Raw genomic sequence first — 19,413 nt, 5'->3', positions numbered from 1 at the left:
GGACAGGGCGCCCATGGGTCAGTCAAGTCCCCAGTGGGCAGAGCCTGGCCTTTGACTCAAGCCGGCTCTTCAGTGCCCTATCCACCCTGCACAACCAGCTGCAGACAGGGGTGACAGCCAGCAATTGTGGGGGGAGGAGGAGGAGATAGGGAGGACCCCTGGGCCCAGAACCCTGGGGCCGGCAGCGGGGAGAGCCCGTGAAGCTCCAGGCCCTCCTGCAGCTGCTACTGGGCTGCCCCCAGGCCTGGAGCAGCGGGGTCTTCTTCCTGATACCAGAAGGTGAGACTTCTGAAAGGAGGCAGCTGACAGGAGGCCGTTCCATCTGGCTTTGAAGCACACCCCTGCCCCACGAGACTGGGGCAAGACGGGCGGGGGGAGCGGTGCTGGCCCAAGAGAAGGGTCGTCTTGGCCCTTCCCCTCTGACCCCAGCACGCAGGTGCGCCCCATTCTCACATACATTAGTTATATTTATATATTCATATATATTATAGTTATATATTAAAAAGAGGAAAAACCTTGCCTGAAGAGAAACTCCTGAAGGACCCAAGTGGCCCAGGAAGTTTACTGTCCCCCCCCACCCACAAAAATTCTTTTATAAAATCTTCCAGTGCGATCTTCAGGAACCCCCCCGCCCTCCCCAGCCCCCCTCCCGGGCCCTCCTGTGTCTCCACAACCCTGGATGGCCCCCAGCTCCAGCCCAGCGCCCGGCGGCACCCAGTCTCATCTCTGGCCATCCACAGCCGCCATGGCTTTCTGCTGGGCGCCCCCCTGCTGCGCTCCGGGGGGCCACGTGGGCTGTGGGCAGTGGAGGCGGTGGAAGGTGGTGGGCGAGGAGGGTGGGAGCCAGGGCACCTGGTGGCCAGGCGGGGACGAGGCCCAGAAGTGGCTGAAGTTTGAAGGGGGAGAGCAGGCCCCGGCCGTCATGGGGCTGTTGCTGCTCTGCAGGCCCTCGGAAGCTCGAAGCTTGGAGAACATGGCCAGCGCGTCGGGGAAGTTGGGTGGCGTGGCAGGTGTGTTGCTGGGAGTACACATCTGCTGGGAGAGAACACAGGTGTGCGGAGGGCCGCTCGCCAGGGTCCCAGAGCCTTCCAGGCGGGGCTCACCCAGCTCGGCCCCTCCTTTACTCCCATTTTTCAGGCCACAGGCAGCTCCAACAAGACAAAAACACCCCTCTCCTGAGCCAATCGAAACAAAAGGGACAAAACCCAACGACTTTATCAAAACCAAGAGCATTTCATGATGCCTGGTAATGACCCCAAGGAGTACCCAAAGCCAACGGTTAATTCCAACCCGAAGCTCAGGTGTCAGACTGAAGTGAGAGCACAGGGAGCAGGGCAGGACAGCGTGCTCGGCGCCTCCCAGCTGGGGAAACCAGCTGGCTCCCGCCACAATCACCCTCACATGTTCCCAGGTTGTCGCTCAAGGGAGAGCAGCCAAATCGAGGGTCCCCTCCTGTGCCAGCCATGGGAAAGTTATACTGTCTCGGCGTGTGGGCTCACTCCCTGTGACTAGGGCCACCAGGCCCTGCAGGCTTTGCCTCCCTCTGACTTCTCAGTGATGCTTGGTGGATTCAGGTATTCTCTCCATATTACAAATGCGGAAACTGAGGCCCAGAAGTCAGGTCACTTGCCCCCAAATGCAACCCTAGCAGTGCAAGTTGAGAAGATAAACTCCCAGGCTCCCAGGTCTGCAGGCCCAAGCTCTTTAACAGCCACCCTGGCCACACTAGGCGGCATTTACAAAGTCAAGCACATTTCGGTCTGGGCTCCCTGAGGACAGAGCCCAAGGATTTCTGTTTCCCACATCTGCAGCCTAGGCCCCATGCCCTCGGCCAGAGGCTGGCAGTTTCTCAGTCTGCCCAGCCCCTCAGCCCTCTTCCTGGGGCTCCCACATCTGCTGTCTTCTGCCACCACTACGTTAGGGAGCCCCTCACTGGGGGCGGGGGCAAGAGGCACACAGAGAACAAGACCTTCACAACGCTGGTTCGGACCTCAAAGCTGCTTTTTCCTTTCCCAGGAAGCCATGGGAGTTCTTTGAATTTCTCCTAATTTTAGCAACACCGGCCCCTCCCCCAGGCACAGAAGTGGGGGGAGCAAAGACTGCTCACAGTAAAAGAGGGAGCTTTCACAGCTCTGCAGTTAAACCCAGGCCAGAAGCAAGGTGGGGACACACCTGGGAGGGGGACAGCTGCCAGCCCTGTTCACTTAGGCCTGTACCACATCGGCCCCTGGGGAGCTCTGACCAGTCTTCCTAAGGGCCTGGCCCCACCCAGACCTTTTCCCTCCTCCCTTTGCTATTCCCTGCCCCACCCCCCAGGGCTGACTTCTCGGCAGCAGGAAACAATGAATGGGGGGTGGGGGCCAATTGCATCACAGCATCGTGACCGACTTCCCCAGATCTCCCCAAGCCAGCGAGGCTTGTCTCCTCAAACAGCCACCAGAGAACAGCCTTCACAGCTAACAGGCCTGGGCCGGCCAGCAGGTATGAGCCAGGGCAAGTTCCTGAACCCCTGGAGCTTCTCGCTGCTTTCATAAAGCCAGGGGTTGGGACCAGAGTTCTAAAACCGCCTCGTCCAGCTCTCAAGTGAACCCAGTGTCCACTCCACCTGCCAATGCCCTCCTGCTTTCAGTCTGGAGTGCCTTTCTCCACTTCTGGGCCCCTCCAAATCGACTCAGGAACCTTCCTTTATCTGGGAAGCTTCCTCCAACTGTGGGAATCTACAGCAATCAATCATTTATCAGGACAATCATCTATCAGTAACTCAGGACGTGGGGTCACTTCTGCCATTGCCATTTTGCTATTACTGGTCTCCAGTGGTTTTAGCTTTTTCCTCTGATTTATTGTGTCTAAAAAAATTGCCAACTCTGAGAGCAAGGATGGTGTTTTCCACTGTTCTAATAAAGTGCTCAATACTTGTGCACTGATGGATACATTGATTATAATGTTACAAAACCTGCCACCTCCCTGAGGGAAGCTTCCAAAAGGGACTGCAATCCCCCTGGGATTTGCAAGACAAGGGGCAACAGGAACTAGACAGGGTGCCAGTACCAGCTCTTCCCAGGGAGCCTCCCTGTGCCCAGCCCCACAGAATGGCTGCTGGAACAGCCACAGCTGGCAGGAGCAAACCTCAAGGCTTTTGAGAGGAGGAGATGGCAGGGAGCTCCCAGGCTCAAATGCAAGGTGGGAGCTGGAGATTTCCCACGGTGGATGCAGAGTGGGTGTCTCTGGAGACAAACCCCTTCTGGGTTTTACTAAGAGCCCCGTGGCCAGCACCATTCTCCCATCACACTCCAAATGCCATTGTTGTTTGATTTATAACTGGCATAAGCCACTGCAAGAGACAAGCTAGTTAAAAAGGTCAAGACAGACCCTTCTCTACTTGTCCTTTGTGAGTAAATGAAAACAGGGAGCCAAGGACAAGACACAACAGAGGAACCATTTGCAGGCTCTGCTCTGGAGGGAACCATGGGCAAGGACACAAGTGTTAAAAATGTCAAAAATGTACTCCAGAAGCCACAACAGATCTGGGGAATAATGTTTTACAGTCTCTATCACTGAGCCCAGCCCCTCCTCCCCAGCGGGCTAATAGGTAACTAGCGGGTGGGGTGAAGAAGGGATGTGCTGGGCCTCCAGAAAGCAGGGTAGGCCAAGGCCAGGAGGGCAAAGGCTTGGGCCTGGGGATAGGCTGGAAACGAGAAGAAAGCAAACCTTGATCTGAGGCTGTATGGAACCGAACATACTGAGATTCAATGCAAATTCTTGGCCTTTTCTTGAGTCAAAATCCCTGTGTCCTCCATGCTTGGGGTATGTCTTTTTTCCGGGCTTCCCAGTCCCCTTGGGCTTTAGAAGGGCGAACATACCTTTGTGGGTACAGCCCAGCTTCCTGAGCCACAGTGGATTTATGCCTTTCCTGTTCCCTGTAGCGCTGGGTGTGTGTGCGTGCGCGGAGTGGGGGAGGGGGCTGCCACTCAACAGCAAAGGGAGCTCCCACAAACACAAACACCCCAACTCCCTGGCCGTGGGCCCTTCAGTCGGGCTCCCCAGCTGCCCAAACGCCTGGTGATCATCCGAGCCCCGTCCCCCTCCCCAGCCACTAGGGTCTCCGAGCCCCTGAGCCCCTGGCTTGTCCTCTGGCCATCTCCCCCTCGCTCCCACCCCCCAACTTTGGCACCCCTTCCCCCAGGGAAGAGAGCCAGGCACAAGGCCTCGGGCCAAGAGGCAGCAGCCTAGGAGGCGGGCCACAAAGTTCGAGGAGCCAGCGCCGGCCTGGGAGCCGCTCTTTCCTGGAAGACATTTTGGCTCTTTGTTTACATTTGCGGCGCGGCGCTCCCCGGCAACATGGCTGTCACCGCCGGGGCTGACAGCGGCCCCGGCCCGCGCCCCTCGGCCCCCGCCCGGCCCTGCTCCGGGGCCCTCCGGCCCTCCGACGACACTTACCATCTGGTGGTGGTGGTGACTGTTGGGAATGTTGGTCTCCTGGAAAAACGTGCTCAGGGCGGTCTGCGGACAAACACGGTGGCGGAGCGCAGGTGAGCGCGGCCCGGGCCCGGCGGAGGGCAGGAGACCCACCGGCCGGCCTCCCCGCCGGGCTGCACCCCGTCTCCACGCCCGGCCCACGGTCCCGGCCGCCGCGCCCCATGTGCAGAGGGTGCCGGCCCCGGCCCCACGCGACACCCGCTCGCCGGCGCGGAGCGCCTGACCGGCCGACGCTAACCCGCCCCGCCGCGGCCCAGCCCCAGTCCCCGGCCCGCGGTCCCCGCCGGGGCGGGCGCGTCCGACGGGGCGACCCGCACGCACCTCGAACTGCCAGTGGGCCGCCTGCAGCAGCTGCTTCGCCTGGTCGGCCGCGCAGCCCGCGGTCAGCACGAACTGGTTGATCATGACCTGGTGCCGCAGCTCGTCCGTGTTCACCGACATGGCGCGACGCGGCGCTCGGCGGGCGCGGGGGCCGGCCGCCCGGGGCTCGCGCTCGGCCGCCGCCGGCGAATGTTGTGGTCCGGCGCCCGCGGCCGGCCGACACCACAAACAACAGCGCGGGGCGGGGCCGCTATCCCAACGTTCGGGGGCCGCGAGCCGCCGCCGCTGATTGGCCGGCGCGCCGCTCCGCCAGCGCCCGGCTCCCGGACGGACGTTCGATTCGAATCCTGCGGCCTGCCGGGCCGCACTGTTTCTCTTTCGGCCCGGCCGCGCCCATTGGCGGAGCTCGGCGCCGTGGGGCTCCCGGGCATTGGCCGGCCGCTGTGTTTTGGCTCATCCGGCCTCGTGGTTGGCCGCGGCCGGGAGTTCGGGGCGGGGCCTCGCGCGCTGATTGGCCTCCCGGGGTCCTGTTTGAACTCAACTTGAAAACCTTGAGTGCCTGCTGATTGGCCGAGGCCCTCTGTTTGCTGTTGTAAGCCTGGGGGTGGTGCGGCCAAGTTCATTCATTACTTCATTCAAACTGAACATGCTCAGCTGGAAAAGCAAGACAGAGTGGCTTTGACTCATTTCCTCTGAAAGATGTGGTCATCTCGAGAAACAGAATGATCAAAATAGAAAACAGAGCCTTTGCAGCTGCTCAAGTCTCAAAAGCATTTAATTTTTTTAAATAACTTTCAAGTAGTCCCATTTTTTGAAATCTTTTATTGAAATATAACGCACATAAGGAAAGTGCGGGTGTCACAGGTACTGCTCGCTGACTTTTCACAAAGTGGACAGCCCCCAGATCAATTAACAGAACATTACCTGCACCCCAAGAACCTCCTCCCTGTCACCTTCTAATCACTACCGAGCCCCAAGAATCGAGCAGTCTTTTCCTAGGTTTTAAACCAAAGACTTTGCTCTCTGGAGATGTAAGTCAATATTAATGTACAAGGAAAAAAGTGAGACTTTCTTAGTGATTAAGATCCCAACACGAGGTTTTGTTTTGTTTTCCCCCCCAGACAGGGTCAGGCTGGAGTGCAGCAGCATGATCATAGCTCACTGCAGCCACCAATTCTGGGCTCACGGGATCCTCCTGCCTCAGTCTCCCAAGTAGCTGAGACTGTTGGTGAATGCTTGGCCACTTGGTCCTAGAGGCTGCATCAGAAGAAAGAGAACAAGTGGTTTGCGAAGGAGGAAAGAGAAGTTTTATTACTTTGCCGGCAAAGGAGGAGGATGGAGGCTCCTGTCTGAAATGCCATTGTCCCAATAATAAGCAGAAATACAGAGCTTTTAAAGGATAGGTTCTCAGCTGTAGGCAATTACTATTCAACTACAGTTGATTCTGATCTCCCTCCTCTGCTCCTCTACCCAGGACCTCCCTTCACCAGGTCCACACTGAGCCATCTCCTTTAGCACAAAGAACAAAAGACTTACCCTGTCCCTCCCAACCACTGGCCTGAGGCAGGGATGTAGGACTTAGTTCTCAAAAAGGAGTGGAGGATGTTTTAAAAAAACAGAAAATATTTTTTGCCATTTTCTCAGGTCATTCTCTCTGTTACATATTCCCCACTCTCAATATTTCCCTCTCATATCTATGGGAGGAGGGCGACTACTCTGTTACAATACTAGCTCTCAACAATAGCCCTTTAAAATCATTCCTAAGTGCTGAGCTTCCATCTTCTGGATTAGGATTTGACCTTCAGGGCTGTGTTTAGGAATCGTGGGGGTAAAAAAAGAACTAGGAGTCTCTGCAGATTGGGGAAGGAGCAGAAGAGATTAGAAAGGTAAATATTGTTAGGGATTCACTGTTAGGGTTTCTGTTTCTGGAAAACATAGTAAGTTTTTTTTATCTGAGCTACTAATTACTGAATATATTTTAATAGTTAAGGATCTTCAGAATAGAAAGAGGCTAATAATAAGAAAGTAAGCCATGGTTCTGTATTGACTTTTCTTAATGTGAATTTAACTCATCATCTAAGGAAACTTGTCTCTATATATTTTTAAGTATATAAATAAGAGAAAGGTTACATCTAATGCTTATGTACCCATGAAAAACAGCCTTGGGCACTATAATGAGTTAATTCCACTTGGTTAGTCTTTTTGTTTGCTTATTTATTTTGAAGGGGTAGGAGTCAGCTTTTTCCTGTGCATGGGCTGAGACCCAGAGTGTGACCAGAGTGAAGTACAGCTTGTAGCCCTTCCCTTCCAGTAATCGCACAGTGAAAACAAAAGCGAGCAGCCCGCGGCTTACATTGCCAGGGAGCTCAGGCCACAAGCAGCCCCAGAACGAGGAAGTACTGTCATTGTGTAGTGGCAGGTTTTCACAAGTACATACAGGTGTCAAACATGCCAGGGCCCTGAGTGGTAGGGTCTACTCTGGGCAGAGACATTTCTGGCTGCAGTAGAACATCCCCCATGACCCCCTAGGTCTTAATTAAGAAGTTCTCAGGGAAGATAAGGGTCCCAAATTGCCAAACCTGTTATTTCCTAGATATCGGGGCAGTTTATCCAGAACGTTTGTTTAAAGTTTACCATTTTTAGGGCACAGCAGTGGGCACCTTAATGAGGCAGGGAGGGCCAGGCCCTCAGGCCAGAGGGACAGGGTTCTGGTTATCTTCTGTAGGTGTAAGGTCACTCTGGGAACAGGGAGGGAAGGCAACAGAGCCCGTGATTTGTGGTCCTGAGAGGCAGAAGTGCTTAATCAATACTTTGGCTTCTGAGAATCTAGTTGGAGATGAATGGCTGAAACGTGGGAGTGCCCCCCTCCCCGGAGCGAGGGGAGGATGAATGAGGTCATGTTTGTAGAGGGCTTTGAGCTGTTGGGATGAAAGCAACTTCCTAAGTGCAAGGTATTATTAACTGAAGGTGTTATTATTTTAATCGGAGAGGACAATGTATGGCAGGTGAAACAGAGTAATAAATACATGGCCACTAAAAACAAATAAAACACCACAGCCTCGGAAAGAACCAAATCCTTGTTGCATCAGTGGTCTAGGCCTCAGAACAAGCAGCAATGCAGCAACTGAGAAGAGAAACAATCTTAGCCAGTATTTCCTCAGTGCCCAGACAACGAGGGTGTTGTGAATGCAAGTCATCGAGTTAGCCCTGAAACAAGTACCCACTAGCTGCACCATAAGAAACAGCTGCCACTTACCAAGCACTTCCTGTGAGCCAGGCCCCTAAGAGTTTGATGTCCATTAACTCATTTTAATCCTCGCAACAATCCAAAAATCCCATTTCACAGGTGGGGCAGCTAAAGGACAGAGGAGGGGAGGAGTTTCCCTGAGGTCACACAGCAGTAAGTGGTGGAGTAAGGCAGTGGTTAACCGCTACACCCTACTACCTCCCTTAATGCTTAAGTTGTCGCCTCAGTGGCACTCATGAGGGGCCCCTTTCCAAGCAAGAGCTATCAGGGGCTCTGAGATTTCCACAGGCGATGCTTGAAATGAGCGAGCCCCCAATGGGGAAAGAAGGGCACCAGCTGTCCTGGGAGAAGATGGGGAGTGGCGGAGAACGGGCCTTCCCTAACCCCGTTACCGCAGGGCATTTGATTCCTATTCCCTTTTTCCTCCTTTCCACCTTTCACTCCCCTAAACAAACAGACCCAACAAAGCTGAGAGAGGGAACCTGAGGACTCTGGAAATTCCCAATAGGCCGGAGGCTCAGAGAGGGCTGGAACCTACTCAAGGTCAAGCAACACCCTTCCCACCTCCCCACCCCCCATGATTTGTAGTAGCACTGGGATTAGATCCAGGTTTTGTTGATCCAAAAGCTCATTTCCTTCCTCCCTCCCTTCCTTTCTTTCCTTCCTTCCTTCCTCTAATTTTTATTTCTTGTTTCCCTACTGTTGCTTGAAGATGCCAGGACAAAAGGACAAGGTGGCCAGGAGAGGCAGGAAGATATTTCGAGAAGGAGAGGGGCAATGGGAAAGGATGGAGCAGACAAACTGCAAACAAGCAGCACCAAGGCCCCCCGGCAGCTGGGTTAGGCTGGACCCACGCGCTCCCCGAAGGCTCAGGCCTAGGAGGTAGAGGAATGGCTTCCTTCCCCTTATGTGGACTTCTAGTGGCTACTCTTTGTTTAACACAACCTATTTTTTGCTGCTATTTTTCATTGCAAATTTATGCTATTTCTACTATATGGCTGGTTAAGTAGACTTTGCCACTTTTAAAGCATTATTTTTTTTTTAATCTCTTGCATCAAAGAGGAAGGAGGCTTAGTGCAGAGGGGCTTCCTCTATTCCAGGCAAAGCCCAGTCCTCCCAGGTGATGGTGACAGCCCTGTCTATCGAGGCCGTACTAAGAACCCAACTCTGTGCTAAATTCTTGCTTGAATTACCTCACATAATACAAGCACCCAATGAGGTGGGACTGTGCATATCCCCAGTTAACAAATGAGGAAAGCAAGGAGGTGAGAGTGGTGAAGTGATTTGCCCAAGGTCACTCAGCCAGCTCAGGGTGGAGCTGAGGTCTGAGCCCAGGTACCTGGTGTCTGCTTCCAGGCCTGGCTGTCTTAAATATCACGCTCTACTTTCAGGCCCTGCCCACCCCCTGGAATCCCCCTTAGCTCTCCCTCAGTGATACTGAAAAGACACAAAAGCTTATCTGTGTTGTTGGAAGCAGCAGTAAGGTCAAAGCCAATCCCCCAGTGATGAATTCATTGCTGGTTTATACCAGATTACATTTTTCACCAAATGTCACATGTCCCACAAGGGACAAAGGCCACACCACTCCCAGCACAGTTAATGGCATTTTCCAAAAGCAGTACTCTGGCCGGTAAGTACTGTCTGTTCTGTACCTGCCAGCCCAGTGATAAGGTGGCCCTTCCTCGTGTTGCTAGGTGTGTCCTATGGTAGGTGAGTCCCTGGCAATCCTTTCAAAGGGGCACTTGGCCAGAGACAGGAGGTTGCCTCTTTGCCAAGGGAGGGAAAAAGGGAGGGACAAAGGGAGGGCAAAGTAAAAGCCTTCTAAGGAGGGTCCTCCTTCTCAGGGGTCCTGGTTATCTGCTTGGACTCAGGGCTTCCAACCAGTTTCTGTGGGTGGAACAGGTATTTATGGACCTGGAGCGGGCCACTCTAGCTTTGCACCTTGTGTCCAAAACACAGGAGGCCTATTGGTTTGGCAGCCACCAACTTCAAGGTATGAGGCAGTCTTCCTGACTCACCATATTTTTTAATTTGGGAAATATATACCAAAACAATAGGCACAATTGAAAGGATAATAAGCAAACACCCATGTACCCAACACAGAATTGAAGAAGTCCAAGCCCAGTACCTTAGAAGGCGCATGAATGGTGCTTCCCAGATGCAGAGATCTTCCTCAAATTTCCGTCAGTCATTCCCTTGCTTTTCTTTGTCATTTGATCCTAGAGGTATGTTTTCCGGAACAATGCACCGTGGGTGTGACAGATTGACTCTATTGTGTAAGTGACCCAGTCTGCTCCCCACTTAACTCTGCGGGGGCTGGGGGAGGGGCGCTCAATGGAGTTCCTTACCAACTAGCAATCCTGGGTCATAAGGAAACGGTCCAGAAGGCTCGTTAGGGCAGGGAAAACAAGCAGGGAAGGATCAGCGTAGACAGGAAGGAGAAGAAAAGGAATTTTTGGAAGAAGGAACAGCAAACCAAAACAAGTTCACAGCAAGGCCCATGGGGCATCTGTTGGGAGACAGGGTTGGAGAGGCAGTGGGGGATGGGGCTCAGGCGTGTTACCTTTATCCATGACATCCTTTATCCTTCATCCACACGCAGCACATGCTGTCAAGTTGGCCCAGAGAGTCGGCAAATTCGTCAGGTTAGGCTAAGCTACACTGAGGTAACATACAATCCTACAGTTTTACTTCTCACTCATATAAAGGTAGCTGCTACGACTCAAGAAAAACTGCCTTCTGGGCAGTGACATAATGACATAATGATCCAGACTGTGGAAACTTTCACCCTCTTGTAGCTCTAAGTCGGCAAACTATAGCCCTCAGGCTCCCACCTGTTTTTGTAAATAGTTTTACTGATGCTTCCCCAAAAAGGTTTATTGGAACACAGCTATAGTTATTTATGTGTTGTCTATGACTGTTTTTGTGCTACAGCAGAGTTGAGTAGTTGCAATACAAACCACAAAGCCAAGAATATTTCCTATCTGGCCCTTTGTACCATATGGAACATTCCAGCAGACAGTGAGAGGGCTGGAGAGTTGAGCATCGGCAATTAAATGCTGTAAGCTGGAAGTACAGTTACACACCTCTTGAGGACTTTTCGGTGAATGACAGACCTATACGAGGGTGGTCCCATAAGATTATACCATGTTTTTACTGTTCCTTTTCTATGTTTACATACACAAATACCTATCATTGTGTTACAACTGCCTACAGTATTCAGGACAGCGACACGGTGTATGGGTTTGTAGCCGGGAGCCACAGGCCTAGGCGTGTGGCAGGCTGCACCATCTAGGTTTGCGTAAGCACACTGATGTTCACACGATGACAGAATCACCTAATGACACATTTCTCAGAACATGTCCCCATCCTTAAGTGACTCATGACTGTAATATAAACTTTGTTCAGGGTTCACTGTGCAGAAGAATCACGTGGCCTTTCCTATCTTGAAGGGGGCGGCAGAAGCCATCTGCGTGTCCAGAAGTAGAGGACCAGGTGCAGGTGAGCGTCAGTAACCTCTGTCCATCTGCCCAGGCTGTGGGGCGATGGCGATGAACCTGTTTTCTCTTGCTCATCTCTAAATCCCGGAGTCAGAGAGGAAATTTAAATGGACTAGGACTCAGCAGAAAGAAGAGAAATGTTAAAAGAGGTCTGAAGTTTCTGATGAGATAACGCTTGAGGTTTCAGAAATTTTCAGGAACACAGGAAGCCAGGGTAGGTGAAAAAAAAGAGAGAGAAACAAGTCCTGGAAGAGAAGCATTTGTTTAAAATAAAGTCCCCAATCATTTTGCAGAAGAGGGCCCCTTCTCCTTCAGAAACAAGGCACCTTCAAGGCAAATGACATACAAGTGCTATTTCCTGACCCCCAAGAACCCAAGCCACACTGATCATTCTTTGTGCCAGGGATGAGGTGCTGTTAATAAACGTGGCCAGTGTTCTGCTTAAAGAGGAAGGAAGTATTTACCGAGCACAAGAACACTGGGTTGTATACAACAGAATGGGAAACCACCGCAGTGTGCCCCATCACCAACAACATCCGGGCGGGGCATGCTCTCCACACCCAACATGCCCCGGGGCCTGGGAGCAGTCAGAGAAAATCCTGTGTCCTGCCCTCAGGGAGCGTCCAGAACAGAGGTGACCCACTGACCAGGTTGCGTGGGGAGCCCAGTCGTCAGAAGGGAGGAGCAACACGACAGGGTGTGTCTCCAGTCCCGAAGGCAGGCGGTTAGGGAAGCACAGGGCTCAGGCAGCATTTATAGGAGGGTAGGTTACTCACCTGCCAGAGCTCTTGGAGGGAAGTTTTAAGGCCAAAAAGGACTTCCATAGTTAAGAGTTTCTCAGAGCACGTTGAGAAAAGAGTCCTAAAGCAAAGAGACAATCTAGAAGGAAGTGGGTGGGACAAGGAAGAAAGATGAAACATGGAGAGGGGCAGGGGAAGGTGGAGGTGGTGATACAACCATGGAGAAGACCCATGCATTGCCCGTCATCACTGGCACCATCCAGAGAGAACACTCCACTGGCTTGGTGGCCCTGCTGGCCACCAAGGCCTGGCACTCACACAGGCTTTCCCCACAGAGGCTGAAGGGACAGACGATCTGCAGGTAAGACCTGGGACTTTGGGCTCGGATGAGCTTCCAGCAAGTTCCTGCTCCCTGTGCCTCGCTGAGTTTCAGCTTCCTCATCTGGGGAATGGGAACTATAATAATACTTATCTCGTAGGGTTGTTGTGAAAATTAAATGAGATAAAGCATTCAAAAGTGCTTGGACAGTCATTGCTCAAAAGGGATTATTCCTTTTTTTTTTTTTTTTTTTGAGACAGAGTCTCACTCTGTTGCCGGGCTAGAGTGAGTGCCGTGGCGTCAGCCTAGCTCACAGCAACCTCAAACTTCTGGGCTCAAGCGATCCTCCTGTCTCAGCCTCCCGAGTAGCTGGGACTACAGGCATGCGCCACCATGCCCGGCTAATTTTTTCTATATATTTTTAGCTGTCCATATAATTTCTTTCTATTTTTAGTAGAGATGGGGTCTCGCTCTTGCTCAGGCTGGTCTCGAACTCTGAGCTCAAACAATCCGCCCACCTCGGCCTCCCAGAGTGCTAGGATTACAGGCGTGAGCCACCGCGCCCGGCCTATTCCTTTTTTTTGAGACAAGGTCTCACTCTGTCGCCCAGGCTAGAGTGCCGTGGCGTCATCATAGTTCACTGCAACCTCAAACTCCTGGGCTCAAGTGATCCTCCTGCCTCAGCCTCCCGAGTACGTGGGACTACAGGCGTGCACCACCACACCTGGCTAATTTTCATATTTTTTGTAGAGATGGGGTCTTGCTCTTGCTCAGGGTGGTCTCGAACTCCTGACCTCAAGCGATCCTCCTGCCTTGGCTTCCCAGAGTGCTAGAATAACAGGCATGAGCCACTGCGCCCGGCCTCAAAAGTGATTATTCTTAATACATACCTAAACAGTCGTTTATTTAGTAAGCACTGACTATCTGGGTAGCAATGTGCCTACCCCTTCTGAGAGATTAGAAGAAACATAAGATGGTGTTCTGGTAAACTGGCTCTGGGGAGAGAGAGACAGCCCTGATCCGTAGCATTTAATGGTTTCTGTGGTGTAAATACTCCCATTATGGCCAATTTCAAGCTACCAAGTTTAACACTTGGCTGGCAGAATTCCTAAACACTCAGCTCCAGACAGCAGGCCCCGACTCAGTGAACTTTCTCTGTAGTGAGCAAATGGCACACAAGTGTGACGCTGGCAATGGCAGACAACCTCCACGCACACCAGCAGTCCACAGACGGCGGGTCCAGACTGCAGGGCGAGTGTGCCAGTAGGGGTCCTGTTGGCTTCTGGTGCAGTGACTTGGGTTGCCGCGCTTCAGCGAGAAGGAAGGGGCCCGGCTATCTTTTTCTCTGGCCCTTTAGCAGCCACCATCCATATGATAGAGGAGACGTGTTCCTAGCATTTTGAGTTCTAACCGATACGGAAAGATGATGTCTTCGGAAATTCCAACTCCTGGGCTCTACCTGCACCTGGTAGGGCACGTACCTCAGTTTCGTCAACTGCACGATTAAGACAGGGTCTCAAGTACATATCCTGGCTCTGAAATCCTTTAAATCTGACCTAAAAATTGTCTTTTTGGCATCTAATCACTTTATACCTTTTTTTTTTTTTTTTTTTTTTTACGGCAGGTGAGTTGTTAACACACTCCTTAATGGATTCTGACTTCCACGACCACCATCCTACTTATACATTTTTTTAATTTAAAAAAGTTAGCATTTATTGAGCACCTGCTGTGTGCCAGGAACTGTGCTAGGGCTTCACATATTTTGTCTAATTTAATGTTCAAACAGCTTTTAGATGTTCTCGTGTTCATTTATGGATGAGGAAGCTAAGGCTCAGAGAGGTCAAGGAACTTTTCCAGATGCACAGCCAATAATGGACAAGCTAGGTTTTGAACCTTGTTCTGTTTGATTTCAGAGCCTTATAAAGTCATATCCATGGATTCAACCAACCATGGAAATATTTGGAAAAAGCACTAAAAAATAACAATACAACCAAAACCCTAATACAGTTTAACAACTATTTTTATAGCATTTACACTGTATTAGGTATTTTATGTAATCTAGAGATGATTTAAAGTATTTGGGAGGACGTGTATAGGTGACATGCAAATGCTATGCTATTTCAGGTACTTGAGCATTCAGGGATTTTGTTACCTGTGGAGTCCTGGAGCTAATCCCTCACAGATACAGAGGGACAACTGTATATGCCTTTTGCCTTTGAGGCTGGGGTCATCCCCTGGATGAATACCAAGTTACACAGAAAATAATTCATGCAATAGAAATGAGAAAGAAGAACCGCCTGTGGGCTGCAGTTCTCAGAGCCGGCTTCATGGAAGAGGTAGGATTTCGGCTGAGTGGAATTCACCTTGGCAGACAGGAACGGAAGGGCCCACGTGGAAGGGTTTTTCATGAGCAAAGACATGAGCAGGAATGATAAGCTGCGTTCTGGGTACAAGCAGGGGTTTGGTGGGAAGCAGTGGGAGGAAAGGGCGTGGGGACCAAGTGTCTTCTGTAAGGTAGTAGGGAGCCACTGAAGGTACTTGGGCAAGACAGTAACATGACAACTGCACGTTGATAAAGCTAACCTAAGAATAATTTTTAGAATGGATGAGAGGCAGGAAGACTACGAGGTGGGAAAAACAGAGAGGAAGCTAATGAAATTGTCAGACCTCTTTTCAAACATAGGTTTCATCTTGGAATATAACAGATAACAGTATACAACTAAGCAAGATAATAAATACACACCTTGTGGTGCATAAAAAAGAATCTAAGCCTTCCAATAGTTTACTGTGAGAACCACAACACTGAATGGTATTTCTGTTTATTACTTTGCCAGGCTCAACACAGTCTTTGAAGTGCCCTAATAGGATAGCACAACAACCGATTAGCTCAGGAATAAATGTGTCATTGAAAATAAATTGCTGGTCTGTTTGGACTTTAGCCCGACTTCAGCTGGGACATGTTATGAGTGCGCATACGCTGCTTATAACCCACTTGCTAAGAATCTGATCCCCTAACCTTAAGGGCCACTCTCATTTTTCTTTTCTCAGCAGCTCTCTGGGTCGTGTGCCTGGGAGGAGTTAGGTGAGCGCTTGATGGGTTCTCGTTCTGCCGCCCTCACCTTACCTCCAGTTTCAGAGGAGTATAGGGAGGAGGAGGGAGTCTCCAGCCCAGAGGAGCTCTGTGGTTTTCTTATTTCGACTTGAGCACAGTTGGCACTGTTATTGTAACAGCTGAACACCCACATGCACTTGTGTTGGCTTTCTGAGCTTTTTCCTTGAGTCGGCCTGTCCTCTTACACCAGCCCTAGGAGACAGCTCACCCTGCAAATAAAAGAAAGAAAGAAAACCAGTACCACCTGCTTCCCATAGCAAGAACCAATGCACAGGCAGCCAGGGGTCCCTGGGTTCTGAGCCATTGCTGTCATTTGCAGGGCCCTGAGCAAGCCACTTCGCCCATCCAGGTGGCAGCTGCCTCACCTGTCAGGTGAGGGGGCTGGACTTTTTCAGTGCCTTTCAAATCTGACAGAGCAGCCAGGACAGGCATTTTCAAGAAACCCTGGGAGAAGGGAGTAAATTTGTTCTCATTTTCTTCCTTTGATCGTCTAAGTAACCGCAATTGAGTATTTGTTTTGTTAAAGAACGGTTTGAGGCTGTTACCACATTCTGCTTTCTCTAGGTAGCAAGAGACAGATGCCAGGCTTTGTGCCTGTCTGCTCTGTTTCCCAGAGAAGGGCAGCAGGGCCAGCTGGGTCGATACTGGGCTGACACGTTAGCGGCACATTCTTTTCACATTAACTTTCCCATGCAGGATGTGCAGCCCAGGCGGGGTGAGCTCAAAACTAAAAGAAGGGCTGGGCCAATGAGGAGGAAAATGCAGGCAGAGTGGACATAGAGAAATAAGCTCACAGGATCTTGTATTTGATAGGAACAAAAAATAGAATGGACTCTCCTAATTTCTTTAAACTAGTCCTTCAGCAGGAATAATGTCTCAGCACCCCTCCCCCCCATCTCTCCAAATGCCAGATGCCTGGGCACAGGCTGGAACCAGGGTGAGGCAGGTGAGACATCTGAGAGTGAGGTCTCCTTGAAGCTGACCCCCAGGGCACCTTACTCACCTCCCCCAGCCCCACCACACTGGGCCACTGATGTTAACATTGTCTTTCATCTTGGTCTTAACTTGAAAAGTAGATTAAGAAGCTGCAAACCCAACTGAATTTGCAGCCATGTGAACAGGTCTCCTTTGTTAGCAGCCCACAGCCAAGGACGAAATTAACAAGGAAGAATTCACATTTGGCAAGAAGCAAAATATGAAAGCTCAATTGCAGGTTTCCTAATGGACAAGGTTATTTTCCTCAACAGAGAGAGGGCCTTAGGTTGCCGGAGGAACTGTCTGCAGGGTCCCGAAGCATGTAGGTAGGATCGGAGCCCTCTGACGGCATTATCTGCCTGCTGATCGGGAGCAGGATGTGAAATTCTCTGCCGGTGGTTTTGGCTTCAGTCCATCAAAGCCACATGCCAAGGACTGAAAGAGGGATCCGGCCTGTGGGTTGCTGATTGGGCCCTATCTTTTGGAGAGACCCTCTCTGCTCATTCAGAACTGCCAGGACTCTAATCTTCCTGTCCCCACAGCAGGGGCCTGTCTTAGCTCCTTAAGGTCACCTGAGGCATCAGTTTGCCTCCCTTATCCTACTCCCTCGGGAATGCAGGGCCCAGTCTCTCAGCTTCCACCTGCAGGCGCTCTCACGCCTTCCTGCTGTAAGGATCCGCACCAATGTTGAAATGAGTGCATGTGTTACAACAGTAGAAAAGATACATCTGGGCTGAAACCAGGACAACCAAAATGAACAAAATTAAAAGCTCAAAGGGACTGCTAGCTAACCGAGAAATTACTTGTTCTACCCTTCATATTTCTGAGACCCAAGATTGAGAAGAAGGGCTCGAACCCGATAAAATACTTGGCTTTTACCCGCCTGCCTTACACGGGTGTTCAGAGGAAACCCCTGAGACCCTTGAATGCTGAGTTCTCTGCTGGGATTCTCTCGAGGGCTGCATCCACGGCTTGGAAATGGAGAGGATGCTGCCAGGTTATTTACACAAAGGAAGCATGGTATTTGCAGGTAATTTCCCTATGCACACTGTGCAACCCCTCCCTAGACCGTTTTTCAAAGTAAAAAGCATTTTTATGGGTCTCTTGACAGCAGTCACTTCTGGATTTTTCCTCTCCTCTGTGCTCTCTTCTCCCTCAGGCACTGTCCCTGGCCCAGATCTCTGGCAAGTGAACCAAGTGGAGCCAAGGAAGAACCAGAGAGGAATGCAGGACTCAGCCCCTGCAGAGATGGCTGCTCCAAGGGCTGAGCTGCTTATCTTGCCTCTGCCCTGGGCGCTGGCGGAGGTTCTTTTTCCAAAACTGTAACATTAGGTGATTACATTGTAGGCTATGGGACTCTAACTCAATTAATTCACAGAAAGTCTCTCTTTCTTTTATTTTTTATTTATTTTTGTTATTTTATTTTATTTTGAGAAAGAGTCTCGCTCTCTTGCCTGGGCTAGAGTGCCGTGGTGTCAGCCTAGCTCACAGCAACCTCCAGCTCCTGGGCTCAAGGGATCCTCCTGCCTCAGCCTCCCCAGTAGCTGGGACTATAGGTACACACCACCACCCCAGCTAATTTTTTCTATTTTTTGTAGAGACAGGTCTCACTCTTGCTCAGGCCCAGCCCAGACTCATTTTAAAAAGAAGTGATGGCCAGCTCGGTGGCTCATGCCTGTAATCCTAGCACTCTGGGAGGCCAAGACAGGAGGATTGCTTGAGCTCAGGAGTTCGAGACCAGCCTGAGCAAGAGCGAGAGCCCCGCCTCTACTGAAAAACAGAAAGAAATTTGGCCAGGCAACTAAAAATATAAAAAATTAGCCAGGCATAGTGGCGTACACCTGTAGTCCCAGCTACTCGGGAGGCTGAGGCAGGAGGATTGCTTGAGCCCAGGAGTTGGAGGTTGCTGTGAGCTAAGTTGATGCCACCGCACTCTATCAGGCAACAGCTTAAGACGCTGTCTCAAAAAAAATAAATTAATTAATTAAATAAAAATAAAATGAGTCTGGATTCACTTAATGCATCTTTGCAATAGTCAGTGGGAGCTGGGCTATTTTCAGAGGAGGAAACTGAGACATAGATTCTAAAGATTTAGTCCAAAGTTACACAACTACTTAGGGTCTTGATTTGTCCAATTCAAAGTCTAGTGCCCTTTCTCTGCCTCAGTTTCAACTGTAAAATGGGAAAGTTAATAGCATGTAGCCAGCAGGGTTGTTGAGAGGGTTAAATACTTTAATATGTGTTAAGTGTTTAAAACAGGGCTTGGCACATAAAGAGTATTCAATAAATGTCCACTAATATTATAATGCTATGCCTTGTTTTTCTTTACTATTCCAAGCATTGGACTCATGACTCCTTTGTGGAAGGAGGAAGCAACTTCTAGGCTTGAGGAGTGTTATTCAAGTTGGGGGATGAACCCATTTCCCAGGTTCAGAGCAGGCCGAGGTGGGACCAGAACAGATTCTTTGTAAGCAAAAGGACTGAGCTGCCTGCCTGAGCCACATCCCTGCCTGGCACTGGCTAAGAAGAGGAAACTCTTGGACACAGATAAACCCACAAAGGGGAGGGATGACATCTTTACAAAATGCTGAGGGCAGGAAGAACAAAAGCTTCTGAACAGCGCCCAAGATTATAAGGCAACATTTTACTCTGTGACATGCTGAAGGCCTTCTATTTTGAGGCGGTTCTAGATTCTTCATGACTTGTATTTTACCTTTACCCAA

The 19,413-nt window shown here is 50.8% G+C and overlaps 1 protein-coding gene across 2 annotated transcripts; it reads right to left on the bottom strand.

The window, feature by feature from the left end:
- Positions 1 to 478: 478 nt before the first annotated feature.
- UBALD2 (UBA like domain containing 2) lies at positions 479 to 5,111 on the bottom strand. 2 transcript variants are annotated; one of them, XM_069481731.1, is made up of 3 exons: positions 4,798 to 5,111; positions 4,438 to 4,500; positions 479 to 1,035 (listed from the first exon to the last, which is right to left on the bottom strand). In XM_069481731.1, the coding sequence occupies exons 1-3, from the start codon at positions 4,915 to 4,917 to the stop codon at positions 721 to 723; spliced, it is 498 nt and encodes a 165-aa protein (XP_069337832.1). In that variant the 5' UTR covers positions 4,918 to 5,111; the 3' UTR covers positions 479 to 720. The 2 variants fall into 2 exon arrangements, with proteins under 2 accessions (XP_069337832.1, XP_069337833.1); XM_069481732.1 differs by having other exon boundaries at positions 479 to 1,032.
- Positions 5,112 to 19,413: the final 14,302 nt, after the last annotated feature.

Source organism: Eulemur rufifrons, chromosome 9, assembly GCF_041146395.1.
Source record: "Eulemur rufifrons isolate Redbay chromosome 9, OSU_ERuf_1, whole genome shotgun sequence".
Taxonomy (NCBI): domain Eukaryota; kingdom Metazoa; phylum Chordata; class Mammalia; order Primates; family Lemuridae; genus Eulemur; species Eulemur rufifrons.
This window is presented reverse-complemented; position numbering and strand designations above follow the sequence as displayed.

What these genes read in the sequence shown, in the direction of transcription:
- UBALD2 (XM_069481731.1), bottom strand. Translation starts at nt 4,917, where the DNA reads ATGTCGGTGAACACGGACGAGCTGCGGCACCAGGTCATGATCAACCAG. An exon ending in CGGCCCACTGGCAGTTCGAG is followed by an intron (nt 4,501 to 4,797) that starts GTGCGTGCGGGT and finishes GTTTGTCCGCAG; the next exon opens with ACCGCCCTGAGCACGTTTTT. An exon ending in GTCACCACCACCACCAGATG is followed by an intron (nt 1,036 to 4,437) that starts GTAAGTGTCGTC and finishes GTTCTCTCCCAG; the next exon opens with CAGATGTGTACTCCCAGCAA.